We start from the raw sequence: 20,227 nt of genomic DNA on the forward strand, positions 1-20,227 counted from the left end.
TCAAATACCACATGTTCTCACTCATGGGCAGTGTTAAACAATGAGAACACCTGGACACGGGGGTGGGGGGGGGGGCATTACACACTGGGGTCTATTGGGAGGGGCTAGGGGAGGGATTGGGGCCTGGGGAGGTTGGGGAGGGATAACATGGGGGAGAAATGCCAACTATAAGTGAACAGGGGAATGGAGGTAGCAAACCACATTGCCTTGTATGTACCTATGTAACAATCCTGCATGATCTGCACATGTATCCCAGAACCTAAAGTATAATTAAAAAATAATTAATTAAAATTTAAATGAAATAAAAAAGATTTGTAATACTATGGCAGTGGTACATAAGCAAGCCTAAACAATATATAAAAAGTATTCTCCCTTTTGACAATGTTTTTCTTTTTTGACTATTTTTCTTAAACTTGAGAATATCAATTTTAAATATATATAAGCTTCTGTACTATGGTTTTGCAACCATACAAAAAATTACAATTATAATCAAGAAACAATCATATTCCTCAGCAGATCATTCTCCTTTATTTCTGATTCTCAGAAAACTACTACTCTTCCAGTAAATATTATTTGGGGCACAAAGTTATCATCTACTAAAATCTACTGCTGCATTAAAAAATAAACAGGTAAAGAGAGGGGAAAGGCTAACTTAACAGCAAAAAACAGAAAGTAGGAAAATACTATTGTGATATTATGTCTCTTCCTTTATAATGTCAAATATTTAGTTAGCATATCTTTTCATGCTTTTGCAAAGTCTTTCATAATTATCCTTCAAACACTTTAAAGAAAATTTACTTTTTGAAAAGCATGAAGTTAAAAGAGAGAGTGGTCATGAATTATCTCTTAAAGATGCTTTTTGTCTTTCATGAGTGATGATGACAAATTTCCAGATTGGTGAGCATAAAGCTGTGTCAACACATGACCCATCTGAAATCCCACTGATTTTACTAACTCCCTAACCTCTGTGCCTCAAAAACATTATCATGTAGACTTCACCAAAGGTGCAGGGACACTTTATTATAAACTGGTTTAATTAATATATCCTGTAACTTATACAAAAAATTTTTTATTTCAAATGAGAATTAAGTCATTGCAAAAACAATAAATTAATAAAACAGGGTTATGAACACTACAGTAAATCAAAACCAAATTTTCCTGTGGGTTAAGTAATGCTTAAAAAGCTAAATGTAGAAAGATTTTACAGGGCACTAGTTTCAAGGAAGTTATAACTTTATAAAATTGAGATAAAATTTATTTCATATACTTACCACTAATGTTAAGAGTTCGAAATAAATCTATAAATAATCTACAGCATTTCCTAATTTAATATTCTACACTGTTTAAAGTAGTTTTAAACTTACCCAAATGAAGTAATGTAAACTGGGCTGCCAGTTCCTTTGCATCTTCTAAGGTAGTACAGAGTTTATCTGGCATGAAGTAACTCTGGGATCCATTTGCAATAGCAGGAATAACTATCTTATATACCAAGAGTACTTTCCCATCTTGACTTGTTGTTGAATATAAATAATATTCTGGTGGTGCCCAATTATTTTTGTTGCAATAATAATCTAAATGCATTACTGCAGAATTAAAATGACTGGATTTTAAAGAATACATACTAATTGGAGTAAGCTTGGTTCCAGGATAAAAAGGGTAAGTGCATCTTTCAACTTCAGGTGGACTTGGGCTATGCTGACCATTGAGACGAGCAGGAAGAGTTGGCAGCTTGCCTAGAGTTTTTGGGTGGCTCTCTTCTTTGTTAGCAAACACAATCAGATTTTCAGAACTGGGACTAATCTGACCATTAAGATGCTGTCTCCAAGTGTTTTCTTTGTTTACTGGTTTAGCTAGTGTTACCTCAATACTTGCTCCGTCAATGAATTTTCCATTCATAACAGACATGGCAGCCACTGCATCTTCTCGGTTGAAAAAGTGAACAAAAGCATAATCTCTAAGTTTCTTTACTCGTTCAACTGCACCCGGCTTAAATTTATTGAATTCTGCTTTAATTGTTTCCTCTGTAGTTGAGATCATTAAATTTCTTACATAGAGAACTTTAACTCTCTGCATGGTTTCCTCATCCACCTCTTTCTCGGGGTCAGCCCAATCTACCTGAATGGTGTGGCCCCATAGTTGAAATGTTCCTGTAAAAAAAAAAAAAAATTAATTTGAAGAGAATTAAAACAAAAAATAAAGTTAAAGATGTTCAGTAAAATTGTTTCCCCAGAGAAACAGAAACTCAACTACACATCAATAAATTTGGTTAAGCATTTGTTTTCTATTCATACAAAAGTTTTTACTGACGCAAACAACTAGAATGTATGATGTAATTTAAGAATAGAACAAATACACCTCAAAGGTAGGTCTTTATCAGAAGAATTAAGTGTTGCCCTTTGGGTTTTTATTAAACAACAATTAATAGTTCAAAGTGTATACATTCAGTAAATATACCATAAAGAGGACTCACTTTATAGGAACAATTTCTTGTATTTTAGAATCATGTGATTTTACTTCATTACTTAAACAATTCTTTATTCCTCTAAGTGGCATTATATATTTTGATAATATTGATCCATGGGATACTATCATATCTCCATATTTGTAGTAAGGTTAACACTGGAAAATAACCTTTAAAAGAATCTATTTACCTGGAATTAGTTTCCTCCTTGCCATAGCAGCAGCTCTGTGAGATTCATATTCCACAAATGCAAAACCACGATTTTTGGTCTTATCGATTGCACTTGGATAAACAATGACATCTACAACTCCTTCTGTAACTTTCTTCATTTCATCTAAAATTTCTTCTTTCTTCTTTTCCTTGGGAATAGCTCCAATAAATAATCTGCAATTATCCAAGCTTACACACACACCGATAAACTTCCCTGGTCGAATCTCATAATTATTAAGAATTCTAATGGCTAACTGGGCTTCTTCTTTTGTAGTATACATCACAAAAGCATAACCTCGATTTTCACCACTAAATTCCATCATAAGTCGAAATTCATATATCTTCCCAGCTCTTTCAAATACAGGAACTAACTCATCTTCATACATATCACGAGGTATTTTTCCTACAAAAACTTCACAGCCTCTAGGTGGGGGGGGACCTTCCCAACCTGAAAAACAAAAATGAATGGACACATAAATTCTAATCAGATATCTGTATTCACCTTTCAATCATTTATTCATTCAACAAATTTGCTGTGCTATGTGCCACTCAGAATTCTAGGTCTTGGGCATACAACAGTGGATAAAATAAAGCCCCTTCCCATATGAAGCTAATATTCAATAGAAAAGGGAGACAGTAAGTCAATGATAAGCACTATGAAGAAAATCAAGGAAGAGGTCAGGCAAATCTCTGGGTACATGAGATTTAAGCAGAGCCCTGAATAGATTGAGGGAGTAAGCCCTGAGGATTATCTGGAAAAAGGGCATTCAGAAAGAAGAAAAAGCAAGTACTGTACTTTATATGTCAGAGTGACATAGATTATGGAAGCTTGTACAGCTAGTGTGTACTTGAGAAAGGAAGAAAGTGGTAAGTGCTGAAGCCACTGAGATAACCAGAAGCCATATTTTCATTTTAAGTGTGATACACTGGAGGATTTTTGAGCAAAGAAATTATACTGGCTATTGGTAGAAAGGTGAAACATTCTATTTGCCTGTTTTCTTTGGTTTTCTAGTTTAAACACCACTCACCTACTCACTGATGTTTCAAATTCTTCCACAGATGATCTCCTCTTTAACACCTAGAGTAGCACCCTTTTCCCCAACTTCCTAATCCTGACTTCTTTCTCAACCTAGCCCAGCTTCTTTCTCAACTGCTTCTAAGACCAAGAGCAGGGCTGAAAAAATGCAAGGGTAAGTTATGAGTAACAATGATAATCTAACTCTCCACAACAGTAAAAACAATTGTCTTAAAGCAGTTATAAGGAGAGAGCTATTGTTTGGAATACTTGTGGGGATACACATCTAATCTACATAATGAGGTTAAAGATTAAATTTAAAAGACTGTAAACAAATCCACACCTGGAGGAGGACCACCAAATTTCCTCTGTCCGTTTTCCTGAACCATGTTATAACCAGTCTTTTCCATCAAAGCAAGTAATGCTGCTTCATTTTGAGTACCAGTTCGAACTTTACTGCATCCGTTTGTTCCATCAGTATTTTCTTCATTCATGGTTACAGTTCCTAAAATAAAGTTTAATAACACTGTTTAAGTTTATGACAGAATACCAAGAATCTACAAAGCATTTCTTTGGGTTGCACAAAAACACAGTTGTGGCGGGGATGTTTAATTAGCCTTCATTGTCCTCTGAGGTTCTGCCCCAAGGCTCTTCCCCAGTGGAAATTTGGAAACTTCACTGATCAATTATGCAGCACCTTTAAGCCTTAAGAAAGGGATGCAAACAATAAAAAAGACAAAGGAACAAAGAATGGGAAAACAAAAGTACGTGAAAGAGAAGAAAAAGTAAAGCAAAGAGAATAAGAGCAAAATATAAGCCATCAATGAATATACCTGCCAATCTACATAGCCCAAAGTTTAAATCATTTTATCATACAGGCCTTTATCATACAGGCCAACAGGAATTTTCTGTGACTTACACTTGTCAGATACACATAGCCTAATGTTAAACTGCTCACCATCAGCGATCCTCAAGAGCTTCGCCAGTTACCAGAAATTGAACAGATGGCTGGAATAAGTAAACAGAGCATCAAATCAACCCTGTTCCTATCTACTAGAAGTTGTTACCAGAGAGAACAGAGAACACAACCACTTATCATCTGAGCAGAAACAGGAGCTACTGTGAATTCCAGTTGGCAGCAACTTAAAGTTGTATCAACAGATGAGTAGGAGCTAGGGTAGAAGAGGTGAGATCTATATTGACCACATATATAAAAATGTATTTTAATTTTTAAAAAAATGAACTTAATTAGCATACCCTTTAGGGGTTTTTTCCCTAAAAAAAAAAAAAACCAAGGTTTTGATTTATTCTGTCTCTCGGTTAATTCTGTATCTCTCTCATTTAGTGTTACCATGAATAACTGCAAACATTAAAATTCACAGAACGGAGGGTACATGGGGAAAGCTATTTTGACTTTCAATAGAGCCTTCTATATTATAAATAAAAACCAAGTCATCACAGCATAACATTTTTAAAGTATGAAATTTTGAGTCACAGCCCTTTCATTTCAGACTTCCAAGTTGTGCAATCGGGCAGTTTATTCAATTTCTTTACATCTTAGTCTCTTCATTTGAAAATGGAGTATCAATACAAGTTACCACAAGGCTGCTGCTAAAATTTGTGGAAATTATGTATGTAAAAGGCTTGTTGAGTTTCCCTAAAGAGTCAAATAAAGGTTAGTTCTGATAAATACTAGAAAACAGTGCTTCCTAATTTTTTGTGCACCCACACTGCTATCACAGGAATCACTTGTTTTCTTTCAGAAATATCTTTCATTTTCTCAAAGGTTGAGGCACACATGTGATATGGTAGATACATACCTAGGGAGGAGTACCAGCATCTTTACTGTAAATTCTGTCATGAGGGTGGAAGTGGAAAGGATGTCCACAAAGAATCACTGCTCTAATGCAAATGAAACTGTCACTGAGTTATCCTCAATAGTACTTGGTATAGCAGAAGCTCTGGAGACAGACTTTCTGTATTCAAATCCTTTCTTTTCACCTACTAGCTATATAATTTTGTGTAAGGTACTTAGCTCCTCTATACCTCAATTTCCTCATCTGCGATATGCAGATAATGCCTATCTCAGAGATTTTATGAATTACAAATCAGTTAACTGGTATAAAAAAAATCTTCTAGGAGTCCTTTTTTTGGCTTAGACAATACAAATATTTACCAATACCAATTTTTATGCATACATTGGATCCATTCAAATCATTAAACATCTACAAATAACTATGGCTTTGAAAACAACTGCTCAGTTTATCTTTAGAGTAACTGGCTTCAAAATAAAGCTATGAAACAAGATTAAAAACAGGCTGAGAATACTGTTCATAAGAGGTTCTATTTACTTAATAGGTCTATTAGAAATGCCAGGACACTTCCACTCGTTCTCTCTAATCTCTAAGCTAGTGGAAGCTACTTATCACTGCTAAAAGAAACTTACTCTTTCCATATAAGCAATGGAAGAAACTGAGGCTTAGAGAGAGAAACCATACTACCGCCCAAGATCACAGAGCCAGAATTCAAACCCAGGCTCTCTTCATCACAAATATCCCTTCCAAGAAAAAATTTTGGCAAATCTTCTGTTAAAACTTTACCTGAAAGTCTCCTAAAGAACAGGAAACCCAAGTTAGCTTTTATGCAAACAGAATATTCAGAAATAATAAGTTGTCAATGCTAAATTTGGTAGCCTTTAAGTCCTTCCTAGTTTTAAAATATCTGAATTTTTGCTTGAGTAGTGACTCCTTGGTGACATCCTTTCTACTTCCATCCTCATGACAAACTCCACTGCAGAAACACTAACACTCTTCTGAGTGGTAATGAATATAGCTACAAAAACATCCTATTATACATATCACCATATATAGTCTTTTTACAGTTTTAAAGCTGCTTTCAGGCTATTTTTATATTACATCCAATGTAATAATTCTGGGGGAAAAAAAAACAAGGCAAGAAAGTAGCTCATGAACTCACAGAGCAGGCGTCCCCAAACTGCGGCCCCCTGAGGCCATTTATCCGGCCCCCCGCCGCACTTCAGGAAAGGGCACCTCTTTCATTGGTGGTCAGTGAGAGGAGCACAGTATGTGGTGGCCCTCTAATGGTCTGAGGGACAGTGAACTGGCCTCCTGTGTAAAAAGTTTGGGGATGCCTGTTACAGAGTTTCTAATTCACGTCCCTAAGCCTAGTATCTCTAAGTCCAGTTTTCTTTCCTAAGCTAAGACTCATTTATCAAACTGCCTGACGAACCTAAGTGTTGAAAATGAGACATTCATAAGGCATCTCAAATTCAACATATGAAAAACTGAATACCATTTAATCTTCCAAACCTATTCCTTTCTGTTGTACATCATTTCAATGATTCATCCATTCAACCAATAAATGGCACCCCAACAAACATATTTTCTCTCTTCCAAACTCTTACAACCAGAAATCCAAGTGTTATCCCAGAGTCCTTTGATGCAAAGCTCATCAGTCACCAAGACTTGAAGATTTTATCAAATATTTATTTATTTCATTTTTGAGACAGAGTCTCACTTTGTCACCCAGACTAAAGTGCAGTGGTGTGAAGCTGACTCCTGCAGCCTTGACCTCCTGTGATTTTCCCACCTCAAGTGTTTCTCCCACCTCAGTCCTCCAAGTAGATCGGACTATAGGCTACAGGCACACACCACCATGCCCAGCTAATTTTTGTATTTATTTTGTGTATGTGTAGAGACTGGATTTCACCATGTTGCCCAGGCTGGTCTCAAACTCCTGAGCTCAAGCGATCCACTCACCTAGGCCTCCCAAAGCGCTGGGAGCCACTGCACGTGGCCCTAAATATTTATATTTATAGGTGTGAGCCACTGCACGTGGCCCTAAATATTTCTTGAAATCAGTCCATTCCTGTCCATCCCTATAGCCTGTTCTCAGACAATTATTTGTTACTTCAATTAGTGCTAGGTTCCTAAATATTGTTCCAACTTTAAATTTTGTTCCCCTCAAACAAAATCTCTATAATGCTGTCAAGGTGAAACAAAATATATATCTGCCTATCTTAAACTTCTATTTTGAATCAAAAATAAGGAAGAAAATGACTAAATTATTAATGTTAAAATCAGGAAGATCCTTCTAAAAAATAAGTTTAAAAGCCTCTAAGGCACCTGAGGCTGCAGTGAGCCGTAATTGCACACTACCACTCTCTGGGCTGGGTAACAGAGCAAGATCCTGTCTGAAATAAAAGAATGCCTAAAAAATAATTAATAGTTCTTTTTTAACTACATAAAAAATACTTTAGAAGGCAAAAATACCTCAAAACCAAGTCAAAAAATTACACAGAAAAATAATCTGTAACACAACATAAAGAGCTAATTTCCTTAAAACAAAAAGAACAACATAGTGTTGTAGTTAACTGCAGACTCAGGTTCAAGACTGGCTAAAAAAATCTGAATTCTTGTTCTTCCTTTTACCAAGCCATGATTGGACAAATTATTTAGCCTCTCAATGCCTATGTTTACTTTCTATAAAAAGTAGATAATAGTTTCGATCTCAGGATAGAAGGATTCAGAGGATTCAAAATAAAGGTTCTAAAATAGGTCTATGCATATAAGCACTATAAATGTATTTCCTATTTTTGGTATCTAATAAAACAGTAAGAAAAACAAACTGCACAGCAGGGCCTACAAACTCAAAATTCATTCATTTGTTCAACATATATGCACTATTCCTTATGTCTGGAATATTATTAGTAAATATAAAGCCAAAATTTCTCCCCTGCATAGTTTACACTCTAATGGGGAAAATAACAGATGATTAAAAAAAAATAAGCAAATAATATATGAGGAAGAATGCTTTCAGAAAAAAGGAACAGGAATAGGGCACATTGGTCAGTGAGAGGCTGACAAGGGAAGAGAACATGCAAACTTAAACAGGAAAACTAATGCAGACTTCTCCAAAACGGTCACCTTCCAGCAAAGAATTAAGGAGCCTACCCATGCAGCTATCTGGGAAGAACATCCCATACAAATGGAGAAACCAAGACAAAGGCCTTAGTGTAAAGGCGTGTTTGGCACGTACAAGGTATACCTTGTAAGTCAGGTAGCTTCTTAAAAACTTTAGCTTTTATTCTGAGTTAAATGAGGAGCTACTATAGGTTCTGAGCATTCAAGTAACAGATTCTTTCATTTAAAAAAAAAAAAAAATCATCTGGCTGTTACATAGTGAAGTCAGTAGAAGAGCAAAGGTAGAAGCAGGGAGACCACTTAGATGATTACTACTAAAATCCAGGAAAGAGATAATGGTGGCACGGGCCAGAGAGGTTGAGGTGGAAGGGATAAGTGGACTAATTTGAGATATTTTTTGAAGTATATCCAATAGAATTTTCTGACATACTGGATAAAGACTGTGAGATAAACAGGCAAGTAAAGGATGATTCTACAGTTCTGGCCTAAGCAACAAGGACAGAGATGAAGAAGAGTGAGTAGAACTGGTTTTCAGGGTAAGATCAGAGTTCAGTTTTAGGTATTTTAAATTTGAGTATCAAACAATCAACTCAAATGCTTTTGCAAGACTCTGGCAAGAAATGTTAAGAGGTCAAGAAATGAGACCATAAGAAATGGAATGGACTGTGCTCCTAGAAAGTTCAATGTACCGTCTGAAAAGGGCAGTGGCTACTAAACTCCAGCAAACTAATACAAGAAAACCCAGCTTGAACAGTTATACCAAATTTTCCAATTTTTCAAAATCCCTCGCTGGGCGCGGTGGCTCAAGCCTGTAATCCCAGCACTTTGGGAGGCCGAGGCGGGTGGATCACGAGGTCGAGAGATCGAGACCATCCTGGTCAACATGGTGAAACCCCGTCTCTACTAAAAGTGCAAAAAATTAGCTGGGCATGGTGGCACGTGCCTGTAATCCCAGCTACTCAGGAGGCTGAGGCAGGAGAATTGCCTGACCCCAGGAGGCGGAGGTTGCGGTGAGCCGAGATCGCGCCATTGCACTCCAGCCTGGGTAACAAGGGCGAAACTCCGTCTCAAAAAAAAAAAAAAAAAAAAATCCCTCAACATTTAAAAACTAAAAATTAATTCAGTAACAAAACTGTACAGACCAAACAAAACACCTGCAGACTTCCTATGGTTCAAACTCCGGACTGCATGAGGGCAGAGACCACTTCTGTCTTGTACTTATACTTTCTCTAGTACCCACCATAGTCTTTGGCACACAGAAGTTACTCAATAATTATCTGCTGGGAAGTCCACAGAAAACTCAAGAAAAACTTAAGACTTCATACACTGCTAGCACATATGCATTACTAAAATTACCCTTTTAGAGGACAATTTGATGATAGTTACCAAAATGTAAAATGCACATATACTTCATAATTACTAAGAATCTAACCTACAGATATCTGCAAAACTATACAAAGATATAAGCAGAAGAATGCTCACTGAATCACTGTTATGTAGAAATGATAGTCAAGAGAATACCTAGCTGCTCTTCAGTAGAGGACTGAATCAAAAATCAGGGTACAACTACACAAGGAATGTTCTGCAGCTGTTAAAGAATGCCATAGATTTGCATGTACTGATATAAAAAATATTCAAGAAATATGTGAGAAAGAGCAAGCATAATGGAGAATAATACATTTACTTTCATATGAACTGTGTATGTGTTGTTTTAAAGATACACATGTACATATTCATAGTTGGCTGTGTAGGAATATATAAATGTTAAAACAATTTTTAAGGAACTTTACTGGTAGTTATATGTGAGGGGAAATAAGGAGTCAAGTAACCTTTACTTCTCACTTTTCTGTGATTATCAAGAGCATGTGCTACTCAATTAAAATTAAGAAGACCTTTCAGGGGTTTTTCAGTTCCTTAAAAACAAAATCTAAACTCTAGAAAGAAAGCCATAAGGATCTCTTCAGCATCTGTCCCTCCAGCTTCATTTCTTATTATATGCCAACAATGCTGACCTATTTGCAAATTCTCAAATATGTCAAGTGCTTACATATGTTCCTTTACATAGATTGTTCCCACAGTCCTCTACTCTCTTGACCTTTCCTACTTCTAATATTCTCCAGGATAACCTTTTTTGACTCTTGCTCTCAACTCTAAAGCAAGTATTCCTTTATATGTACTTACACAGAATCCATTTCAGAGTGTTGTGACTGTCAATTCCCTCCATCTTCCTCCCACTACCAGACATTGAGAAGGGTCTAGCCTTTCATTTCTGAATCCCAAGCACCATGCAGACTCCCTGGCATATGATGAATGCTCATTCAATGAATGAGACCGGGAAGGAGAGACACCATGATTTAACTAAAAATAATGGAACTGTTTGAGAGAAGACCTGAATTCCAGTTCTTGGTCAGGAGATTTTTGGCAAACACTTTACATCTCCGACCTTTACTTTCGTAAACTATGAAATTCTGTTTTATGTTTATTTCTACATTTAATGATTTGGCATTAAATGCCACATATAATGACAGGCACTTTATATACACTATCTTATTTATTCTTTATAGTAATCCTATTAAGTATTTTTCTTTTTCATTTTAAAAGTATGTAAACCGAGACAAAGCAAGAAAGTCATAGTGCTAACAAATTGGTTAAGGTAAATATGGTACTCAAATCAGAAATCTGCCCAAATGCTGGTCTCCTAACCCCTACTTGTATTACCTTCATTTTCGATATTTAAAATTCACATCTCTGAAAAGCTATGTGATTGAGGTCATTTAACTTACAAACAGCAACACACATATCTAAATCAGATTTTTTTCACAATTGTTTTTATGTTATAACATCAAATCGATTATTCATACCTTCTTTGAAAAACTATTGCATGCTTTTAAAACAACCCAGACACTGTACTAACTTAGATGGAAAATTACAGCAACAAAACTTTTTGGAAAACTCCTAATAAAAATAATTTTAGATTTATAAGAGATCTTAAAAATTATCTAATTCAACTACCCACCTGGCATGGGTATCTCTTCATAATATTGCCACAAAGCAGGTATCCATCTTATTTTTTATTTTTTTTATTATACTTTAAGTTTGGGGGTACATGTGCAGATCATGCAGGATTGTTACATAGGTATACATATGCCATGGTGGTTTGCTGCATCCATCCCCTCATTATTTTTGATTCTTACAAAGAACTTATCCTCTAGAGCAACTAAACTTTGAATAATTCTTTAAGAAAGTTATTTCTTATAATATATCATAATCTCTTTCCCGGTAACTTTCACGTATCAATCCTGATTTTAACCTTCTGTCCAAAGTGAACCTGCCTCTTTCATATAATTGCATTTGAAAGATGATTCACTTCCAAGTACCTAAAATTACAGGCACGGATCACCACACTCAGCTAATTTTTACAGAGATGGGGTTTCAACATGTTGCCCAGGCTGGTCTCGAACTTTTGTGCTGGAATTACAGGTGTGAGTCACAGCACCTGACCTCATTACCAGTTATTTTAATCCAATACTTCCTAAACTGGCATCCCTTAAAACATTGTTCCAGAGGTGATTAACAGTTCTCCAAAATGTGTTCCACGTCTAAACCCATCTAAGAAATCACTATACATCCCTCTTAAAAGTATCACAATGATCTTCTGTATTACTTAAGGCCATGAAAAGTTTCAGTTAAAAATAACTTTCCAGCTTTAACTCAAGTGTTTCAGCATGATACTTTAATTGTCCTTGTCAAATCTATTAAGTTTCTACAGAACCATGGGACAATGCTACTTAATGTTTCTTGTATGACATAGCTTATGTTCTCTTTAGTTAGCCTGTCCCATTGTCCTTCAAAAGTGTGGTGGCTAGAATTGAAAACTCCACCAGTACGGAGAAGCAGCACAACTACACAGCTGTATGCTATTGCTAGTTGAAATTTAGCATGCTGTCACCAAAAACCTCAAATCTGCCCTGCCCTGTATCAAGTAACCAGATTTTAGAATCAACTTAATTTCATCTTATTATATTCAACCTGCCAGTTCTTCCTACCTCCCCTCTGATCTTTTCCTCACTTGTCCCATCCAGGAAATGGCTAACTTCCCCACCTTTTCAAAGATAAAACTTTTCATATTAGCAAGGGCTATTTGTCCAAATATAAACAGAAAACATCTTAAAATTTCCCTAGTCTGACCAATGAGTAATAACAGGATTCTGCATTGTCTTAAATGGTCAACATTCTGTCATAACTGTAATATCACATAATATTCACCCATCAATACAATTTGAGCCCTGAGAATTTAAGATGTATATACATTTAAAAAATGGGTATATGAGATATTCTAAAGAAACTCATTTTGCTTTTTTTAAAAAATTTATCCCCTCGAGGGGGTGCCCCATTTCTGGAGGTACTGCAATATCAGATCAATACATGGAGTAGATGGAGCAAGCTCCTATTCCATCTCCCTGCTCCAAAAATCCATTTACTATTTTTGTCCTCAGATAGAGGATATATCAGATATTAAATTGGTAAGAACACGTACTATACTTGATCTTGACCAAAAGGCAGAGAAGCAACGGAAACTCACTTACTAAAAAATAATAAAGCTATGCCATAAAGATCTATCTCCAGAGAAGGAAAAAAAGCTATTCAGCTTACCCTCAATTATTCCTTTCTTGTTCATTTCAACATTAAGTACTATCTCATCTTTCTTTATCCTGTTTGTAGGTTCTTATAATTTACTAACTTCAGGCATTCCCCCCCCCCCCCCCCCCCGAGATGGAGTCTTGCTCTGTCACTCAGGCTGGAGTGCAGTGGCACAATCTTGGCTCACTGCAACCTCCACTTCCCAGGTTCAAGTGATTCTCCTGTCTCGGCCCCCCAAGGAGCTGGGACTACAGGTGTGCACCACCATGCCCAGCTAATTTTTGTATTTTAATGTTGGCCAGGCTGGTCTTGAACTCCTAACCTAGTGATCCGCCTGCCTGGCCTCCCAAAGTGCTGAGTGCTGAGACTACTGGCATGAGCCACTGCCACCAGGCCTATTGTGTTTTTTTAACTGAAGATTTCAGCTGAGTATCTTTATACAGAATGACAGAAATAGAAAGCAGAAAATAATTTTTATCAAGGGAAAAGTCTTATGTCTGTTTTATCGGCTGTGTATCTTAACACTATATTTCATGGACAGATTTATGTGGCACCAAATGCAATGAATAAAACATGCACTATTAATAGATTCGGATAAAAGAAATGTTATTTTTTTCTAATCAGAACCAATAATAAGATAAGGATTGGCTGGGTGCAGTGGCTCATCCTTGTAATCCCAGCAGTTTGGGAGGCTGAGGCAGGCAAATTGCCAGAGGTCAGGAGTTCGAGACCAGTCTGGCCAACATGGTGAAACCCTGTTTCTACAAAAAAATACAAAAAAAAAAAAAAATTAGCCAGGTATGGTGGCATGTTCCCGTAATCATTGTAATCACAGCTACTCAGGAGGCTGAGGCAGGGGAATTGCTTGAACCAGGGAGGTGGAGGTTGCAGTGAGCCAGATCGGGCCACTGCATTCCAGGGGGAGACTCTGTCTCAATGGAAAAAAAGGTAAGGATTGAGCAACCAACTTTCAGCCTTTTGTCTTTTAAAAAACTCAATGTTTTTCTATCACCCTTCCTTTAAAATTAGGAGCATTTTAAATGATACAACTACTCTTCTCAGCTTAACGCTGTTCTACTCCAGGTTTTGCCATTACTGAAGATTTTGTAACAAGAAAATATCAGAACTTCAAGTGGACCTTAGATGACCTTGAATACCGCAGACAAGAAAACCAAAAGCAAACATGTCAAAGAGTATTGCTTAAGGTCACAAAATTAGTAATTGAAAAGACTAAGGGCCCAAACCATGGAGTGTCATGTCACCTCAGAAATTCGTAACTCTCAACTCTCTTCCATAATTTAGTCGAAGGTCTTCAACGGCCTTGATATCCCACAGGACATCATACTGACCCACTACACACTAAAGATCATGTTGATACAATGTAAACAGGAAATTAAGAGATTTGTATTTTTTAAACATGTACAGGGAAAAGTGAAAGAAAAAACAAGAACCTAGTTAAGGCTGTGGCAAAAGTAATCGCTGCTTTTGCCATTAGTAGCCATCTTTATGTCTATAAAAATGCAAACAAATTTTATTAACAATGCAAACAAATGCAAACAAAGTTTAAAAGTAATGTCAAAAACTGTGATTACTTTTGCACAAGCCTGAGTATGGTACCTTACATATGCTACTTACTGGTTATAGAAGCAATAAATATGCTCCCATTTTATCCAAAATGTAGAATTTAACTTAATAAACAAGATTTTTTTTTTTAACTGCAATTCATAGTTAGCTCCAAATGGCTGATTTCTGCAATCCAGCACACCCCTACAACTGCTTTACAGACCTATGTTTTGGGTTAATTCATGTCTCTAAAGTTCTATTTTTAAAGAAATTATCTAGAGCCTTATACTGAAATAACACGCCAGTCCATACACAATAAAGGCTCCTTTTACTAGAGAATGACTGGAAACATATGCCAGACTTTGTATATCTCAAGAAATCTCAATCAAAATATTATAGAAGCTGGAAACTACAGAAGTAAAAGACACACTGAAGAGTCACCAATCCCATACTCCCTTTAGGAAAAAAAAAAGTGATATCTCAAAGCCTCCAAAACAAAATGCATGCACATGCATAATTCACAATCAAGAAAGTTCAAAATTACCTAACTTTAACATATTAACAAAAGTGTGTTTCTGAAAGAGGCAAAATTCAAGAATAGCCAGAGAAATATAATCAAATCTAAAACAAGCATACAATACATTCATTCTAAAATACTCCAGAATCAATCTGAGTGTTACCTAAATATCCAAGGAAGCACACCTGTCCTAAACATTAGGGCAAAACAGACATACCAGTTGTCCTCTTGTCACTTTCAGATGTGGAGCCACATTCCAAAGTGTTCTAAAAATTTGTTTCCTTACCCTGATAAGCCAAAGAATTCAAGAGAAAGAGGGATCCTGAGTAGAATGACAAAAATGGTTTTGTAAACAAGTGGAACTGAGAAATTAAAAGTTGTGCCATATTTAACTCTAGCTTTCAGAGATATACTTTTTCCCTAAATTTTAGACTTTCAAAGATTCCTCTCTAGCTCACTTTCAAAAGAAAAAACAGAAGAAAGGAAAAAAACCTCTCTGAAGTATGAAGCAAAAGGCCAAGAGAGGATAGCAAATCACAGGATATTCAAGTTACAACCTGAATCAAGCCTTTATTTTTAAGTGCTAACTATATCTCCTTTAATTTCAACCATCTTAATATTTATTAAAAAATGTATTTTTAAATTTGTACGGCCTTTCAAAAACAGAAAGTATATTAATGAAAAAATGGGAAGCACAATTTTAGCAAAATATTAATGAAAATTGTTTAAAGGAACTGTCACCTGTATTGAAACTACCTAAACTGAAACTTCATCTTCCAAGTTACTGTAAAAATTTAACAAGTTGTTACGTGAACATTATATAATCTTAACGTGGGTTTTAAAAACTCAACGTAATAATGAAAAACAATTTTTAAGAATATCAAAATGTGCCTTTATGGAGGCCCATTAGATCTTTATGACATTCCTTGAATTATATAGTACTAAACTACCGATTTGTTAGTTAGCTCAGTTGTCATTGAGTATGGTACACAGAAAGCACGGTTGCCAGATCAATGGAGGTTTTTCAGTTTGTTTTTAAGCAGCAATTCACTTTAGTGACAGACTGCACTGCAGCCAACACGGTTGGAAAATGAGAAGAGTTAATCAAAAGTGTGTGAATACGGAAGTCTAAAATTATTTCAAAATAAGTGTATAGATGGATCAGTTCAATTCGATTTTAAGTTGTTTTTATTAAAGAATGATGGCATATTTTATTGCTAGAAGTTAAATACATAATGGATAAGAGTTTTAATATTAGATTTAAATTTAGAGTAACTTAAAAATAGAACTACTTAAAAAAACTGTAACAAATACTTTAAAAATTTTTTGCTTTAAACCCAAAGGTGTATATGCTCTTTTAAGTCAGGATAAAGATATCTACACATTCTTGTCCAAATTAAGTACACTATTCCTTACACAAGGTCTTTCGTCTGTTATTTGAAATCTGAACATAGAAACCACATTTTATTTTCTTGCCTCCTCAACCATCTGGCAGTAAAATAAGAATATTCCGCATTAATATGCAAATATGGACAATTTTTACAGCAATTACTTGATTTGTATTCACAAACTCTATTTAAATGGACCTGTCTTCCTTCTCCCAACAATAAAATAACATCATTAAACCTGAGGCTTAATTTCGGTCCATAAACTGGGTTTGTTCTGATTATTAATAATTCTTATTTCATGATATATCCAGTAATGCACATATTTTAAGTGTTGATACGTATTACAATATTTGGCAATAATTTCAAGTTCATTATTCCAACCTCTTAAGTGAAAATTATCAAAGCAGTGCCTTAAGCAGAAAGCATTAATATTTATCGATTGCAGCACTAACAGTCATCTTTATAAAGATGCAAACCAATTTTGTTAACAATGCAAACAGATGCAAACAAAGTTTAAAGTAGAATGTTTTAAATGTGTGCCCTGAAAACAAGTCTATCATTAGCCCCCAAAAGAGATTCAATTCTGAAAAGATCCAAATGGAAGTCTGTCAAACTGTATACATCATGGTGATTCTCGAAAGGAAAACAGGTTGCCATCATTCAAATAAGCAAAATTCTACCAACAATTCAACAGGTCCTTTAAATGTTATTCTCCTTACACACGCAACATATCCTGTTTCCTGGTTATAACGCCATTCTCAAGTACAAAATCGGACCAATTTTGAAGAGAAGTCAAGACTTAAAAAGCTCCGCGGTGGCTCACGCCTGTAATCCCAGCACTTTGAGAGGCCAAAACGGGTGAATCATGAGGTCAAGAGATCGATACCACTCTGGCCAACACAGTGAAAACCCGTTTCTACTAAAAATACAAAAATTAGCTGGGCGTGGAGGCGTGAGCCTGTAGTCCCAGCTACTTGGGAGGCTGAGGCAAGAAAACGGCTTGAACCCAGGAGGTGGAGGTTGCAGTGAGCCGAGATTATGCCACTGCACTCCAGCCTGGCGACAGAGCGAAGACTGTCTCAAAAATATATATATACATATCAAATATCAGCTCCTGCCGATATTGCCTCTTTGATATTTGCCTATATTAGGATTCCCATATAACATAAAGGTTACAGGGCATTTAAGACTGTAAAGACAGTTAAAGCTTAAAGAACTCAAATATTAAGTTAAATTTGCGAAAATTTGGTGCCCAAATAAGGAGCTTCGCAACATCTCAGATATCAAAGCCAGGATTAAATCCCGTGCCTCCTGACTCCGAGTTCTGTGGTCTTTCCAGTACCCTCAAAGAAACACTTTTAAATTAGTGGTTTAAAAACTACCAGATGTCAGGAAACAAAGGCAGTGCCACGGCGTGTGCTGCGGCGTGTCGGGGCAGAGGCGAGATTCTTCACCCCTCCCCTCCCCACACATCCGCGGCCTCCCACTGCCCACAGCCCAGCACATAGGAGGCACTCGGGGAAGACAGAAAGGAGACAAAGGCAGAGGAGAGTTCGAGGCTCAGCCCGGCTAGAACTCCACGAAAACGACAAGGAGTTCGCTAAGGCTCACCCAGCATGAATTCAGTTCTGAAACAACTAGACTGCTGCATCTCGCCCAGCCGTCGGGACGCTCCAGACAGCGTCTCAAAGCCTCCGGGGGACGCGCGGCCCAACAACGGCCAGGCGGCTGGCCGGGCCTGCAGCGGACGCCGGCGGGAGCGTGTCAGGAAAAGAATACGCAAGGCAGCGCAGATGGGAAGCAGCCGGAAGGCGGCGGGGGAGAGCGGAAATAAGGCGGAGAGCGCAGGGCGCCGCGGGGCGGAAGAAGCGCCAGACGCCACGACGAGACTGGCCGCTACGCCCGCACCACGCGGCGCCTGGGTAACGGCGAGGGCGCTGTCGGACCGGATGCTGCCGGGTCGGGAAGCCGCGTCTCGGACACCCTCCCACTGCTCGATGGGGCTGGGAAAGGGCGAGGGTTGAACCCCGCAGACGCCGTCTCCAGACCCCACTGAGTGTTCCCCGGCCGTTAGCAGCGGTTTGGTAGTGACCCTGTTTCCCCTTTCCCCTCCTCACCCCGTCGGGTCTCCAAATGTTGGTCCTAAATCTCAGGGACCAACGACCACAAACCGCCGCCACCGTTTCGGGGACCAGTCGGTCAGAGCGAGGGTCGCCGAAGGGGGAAGGGAGCCCACCGGGAGCAGCTCGCGCCTGCCCTCGCGCCTCCACTCGTCTCCCAGCGCGCACCGCGCGCAGTGGCCTGAACGGCCCCACGAGGAGTGGTCCTCGACCAATCAGGGATCAGCTTCGGGGCGGAGGGAGGAGGGACTAAAGTTTAAATGAGGCTCTTGGGTGAGGAAAAGTGTTTGGAGTGACAGGCATTTTGAGCAATAGGGGTGAAGAGAGCTATTTTGAGGGTGTGAGTGGGCAGGGAATAATAAATGAAGGTCCTGTGTACTTTGTTTAGGTGTTTGAAGACAAGGGCTATAATGCGAAATTCTGTACTTAGGAGAAAATATAGAAACATCGTAATGGTTCTTTTTCTTGTTTGATGTCATTTTCATGTCTTAAACTGCTAGTTGGACGCAAAACGACCACATATATCCGGTGGACCTTTGAAATTAAGGGCTGGGGAGAGGTGGGTAATAAAACTAAAAGATGGATTTGCAAACAGACTAGAAGTATAAAGCATAAGTGGTTTGAAAGTCTAAGAGAATGGGTTAAATTAGGAGACCTAGTGATGCGCCTGACGGTATCACTAATCAGCTTACAGACATTTGGCAGTGGCGAACTGCCGAACTGGGTTCTCTGTGCTTGTGTAAAACCAGCTTTCACAGATAGGGTTGTTTGGCGTTCTATACCCATACCTTCAGTTTTGCTTCCTTTGAAGACAGCTCAAGATTAAATGTAGACAAGGAAAGAAAGAAACCACCTTTAGGAACAAAATCTGTGTCTATGGATAATATCTATAGACCCATGGAATATGAGACTGTAAAGAACCTAACTCATGTAGTAGATTCTCCAATTAACAAGGAACTTTATGCCCAGAATAACCACTGAATAACACAGATCTCCTTATTCCCAACCTCAAGGTGATTTCTTCCACATTAATTCCTGATGTATTTTCTCCATATGTTCAAGGAACTAATGAATGTCTACCAATCTAAATTTTGTTAACAAATTAAAGTATATTTTTAATTTTTAAATATACTACAAAAGTGAGGAATAAGCAGGGACTTTGGAGCCAGACAGACCCTGTTTAAAGTGGGGATTGTGAGGATAAAATAATAAATGACGTTAGCAAATACTGAGCACTTTAGGTGCCAGAAACAATCCCAAGGGATTTTCATATTTTCATTTAATTCTCACAGTAACTTTGGCAAAGGTACTAGCCCTACTTTGCAGATGGGAAAACAGATACAGAAAGCTTAAGTAGTTTGGGCAAGGT

The 20,227-nt window shown here is 37.5% G+C and overlaps 1 protein-coding gene and 1 non-coding gene across 3 annotated transcripts in view; both read right to left on the bottom strand.

Moving 5' to 3' along the window:
• RBM46 (RNA binding motif protein 46) overlaps positions 1 to 19,017 on the bottom strand; it is a 55,924-nt gene extending 36,907 nt beyond the window's left edge. Inside the window, exons 1-4 of one of the 2 annotated variants that reach the window (XM_003927954.4) lie at positions 18,856 to 19,017; positions 4,030 to 4,191; positions 2,652 to 3,119; positions 1,365 to 2,147 (exon numbers count right to left, since the gene is read on the bottom strand). In XM_003927954.4, the coding sequence (XP_003928003.1) occupies positions 1,365 to 2,147; positions 2,652 to 3,119; positions 4,030 to 4,180 (1,402 nt within the window). In that variant the 5' untranslated portion in view covers positions 4,181 to 4,191; positions 18,856 to 19,017. Of the gene's footprint in view, positions 1 to 1,364; positions 2,148 to 2,651; positions 3,120 to 4,029; positions 4,192 to 18,855 lie in introns of those variants that run through there. The other variant, XM_010338585.3, reaches the window with a different exon arrangement.
• LOC120367813 (U2 spliceosomal RNA) lies at positions 13,010 to 13,201 on the bottom strand. The gene has a single exon (XR_005582094.1). It is a non-coding gene; the product is annotated as a U2 spliceosomal RNA (small nuclear RNA).
• Positions 19,018 to 20,227: the final 1,210 nt, after the last annotated feature.

This window comes from Saimiri boliviensis, chromosome 3 (assembly GCF_048565385.1).
Source record: "Saimiri boliviensis isolate mSaiBol1 chromosome 3, mSaiBol1.pri, whole genome shotgun sequence".
Classification (NCBI taxonomy): domain Eukaryota; kingdom Metazoa; phylum Chordata; class Mammalia; order Primates; family Cebidae; genus Saimiri; species Saimiri boliviensis.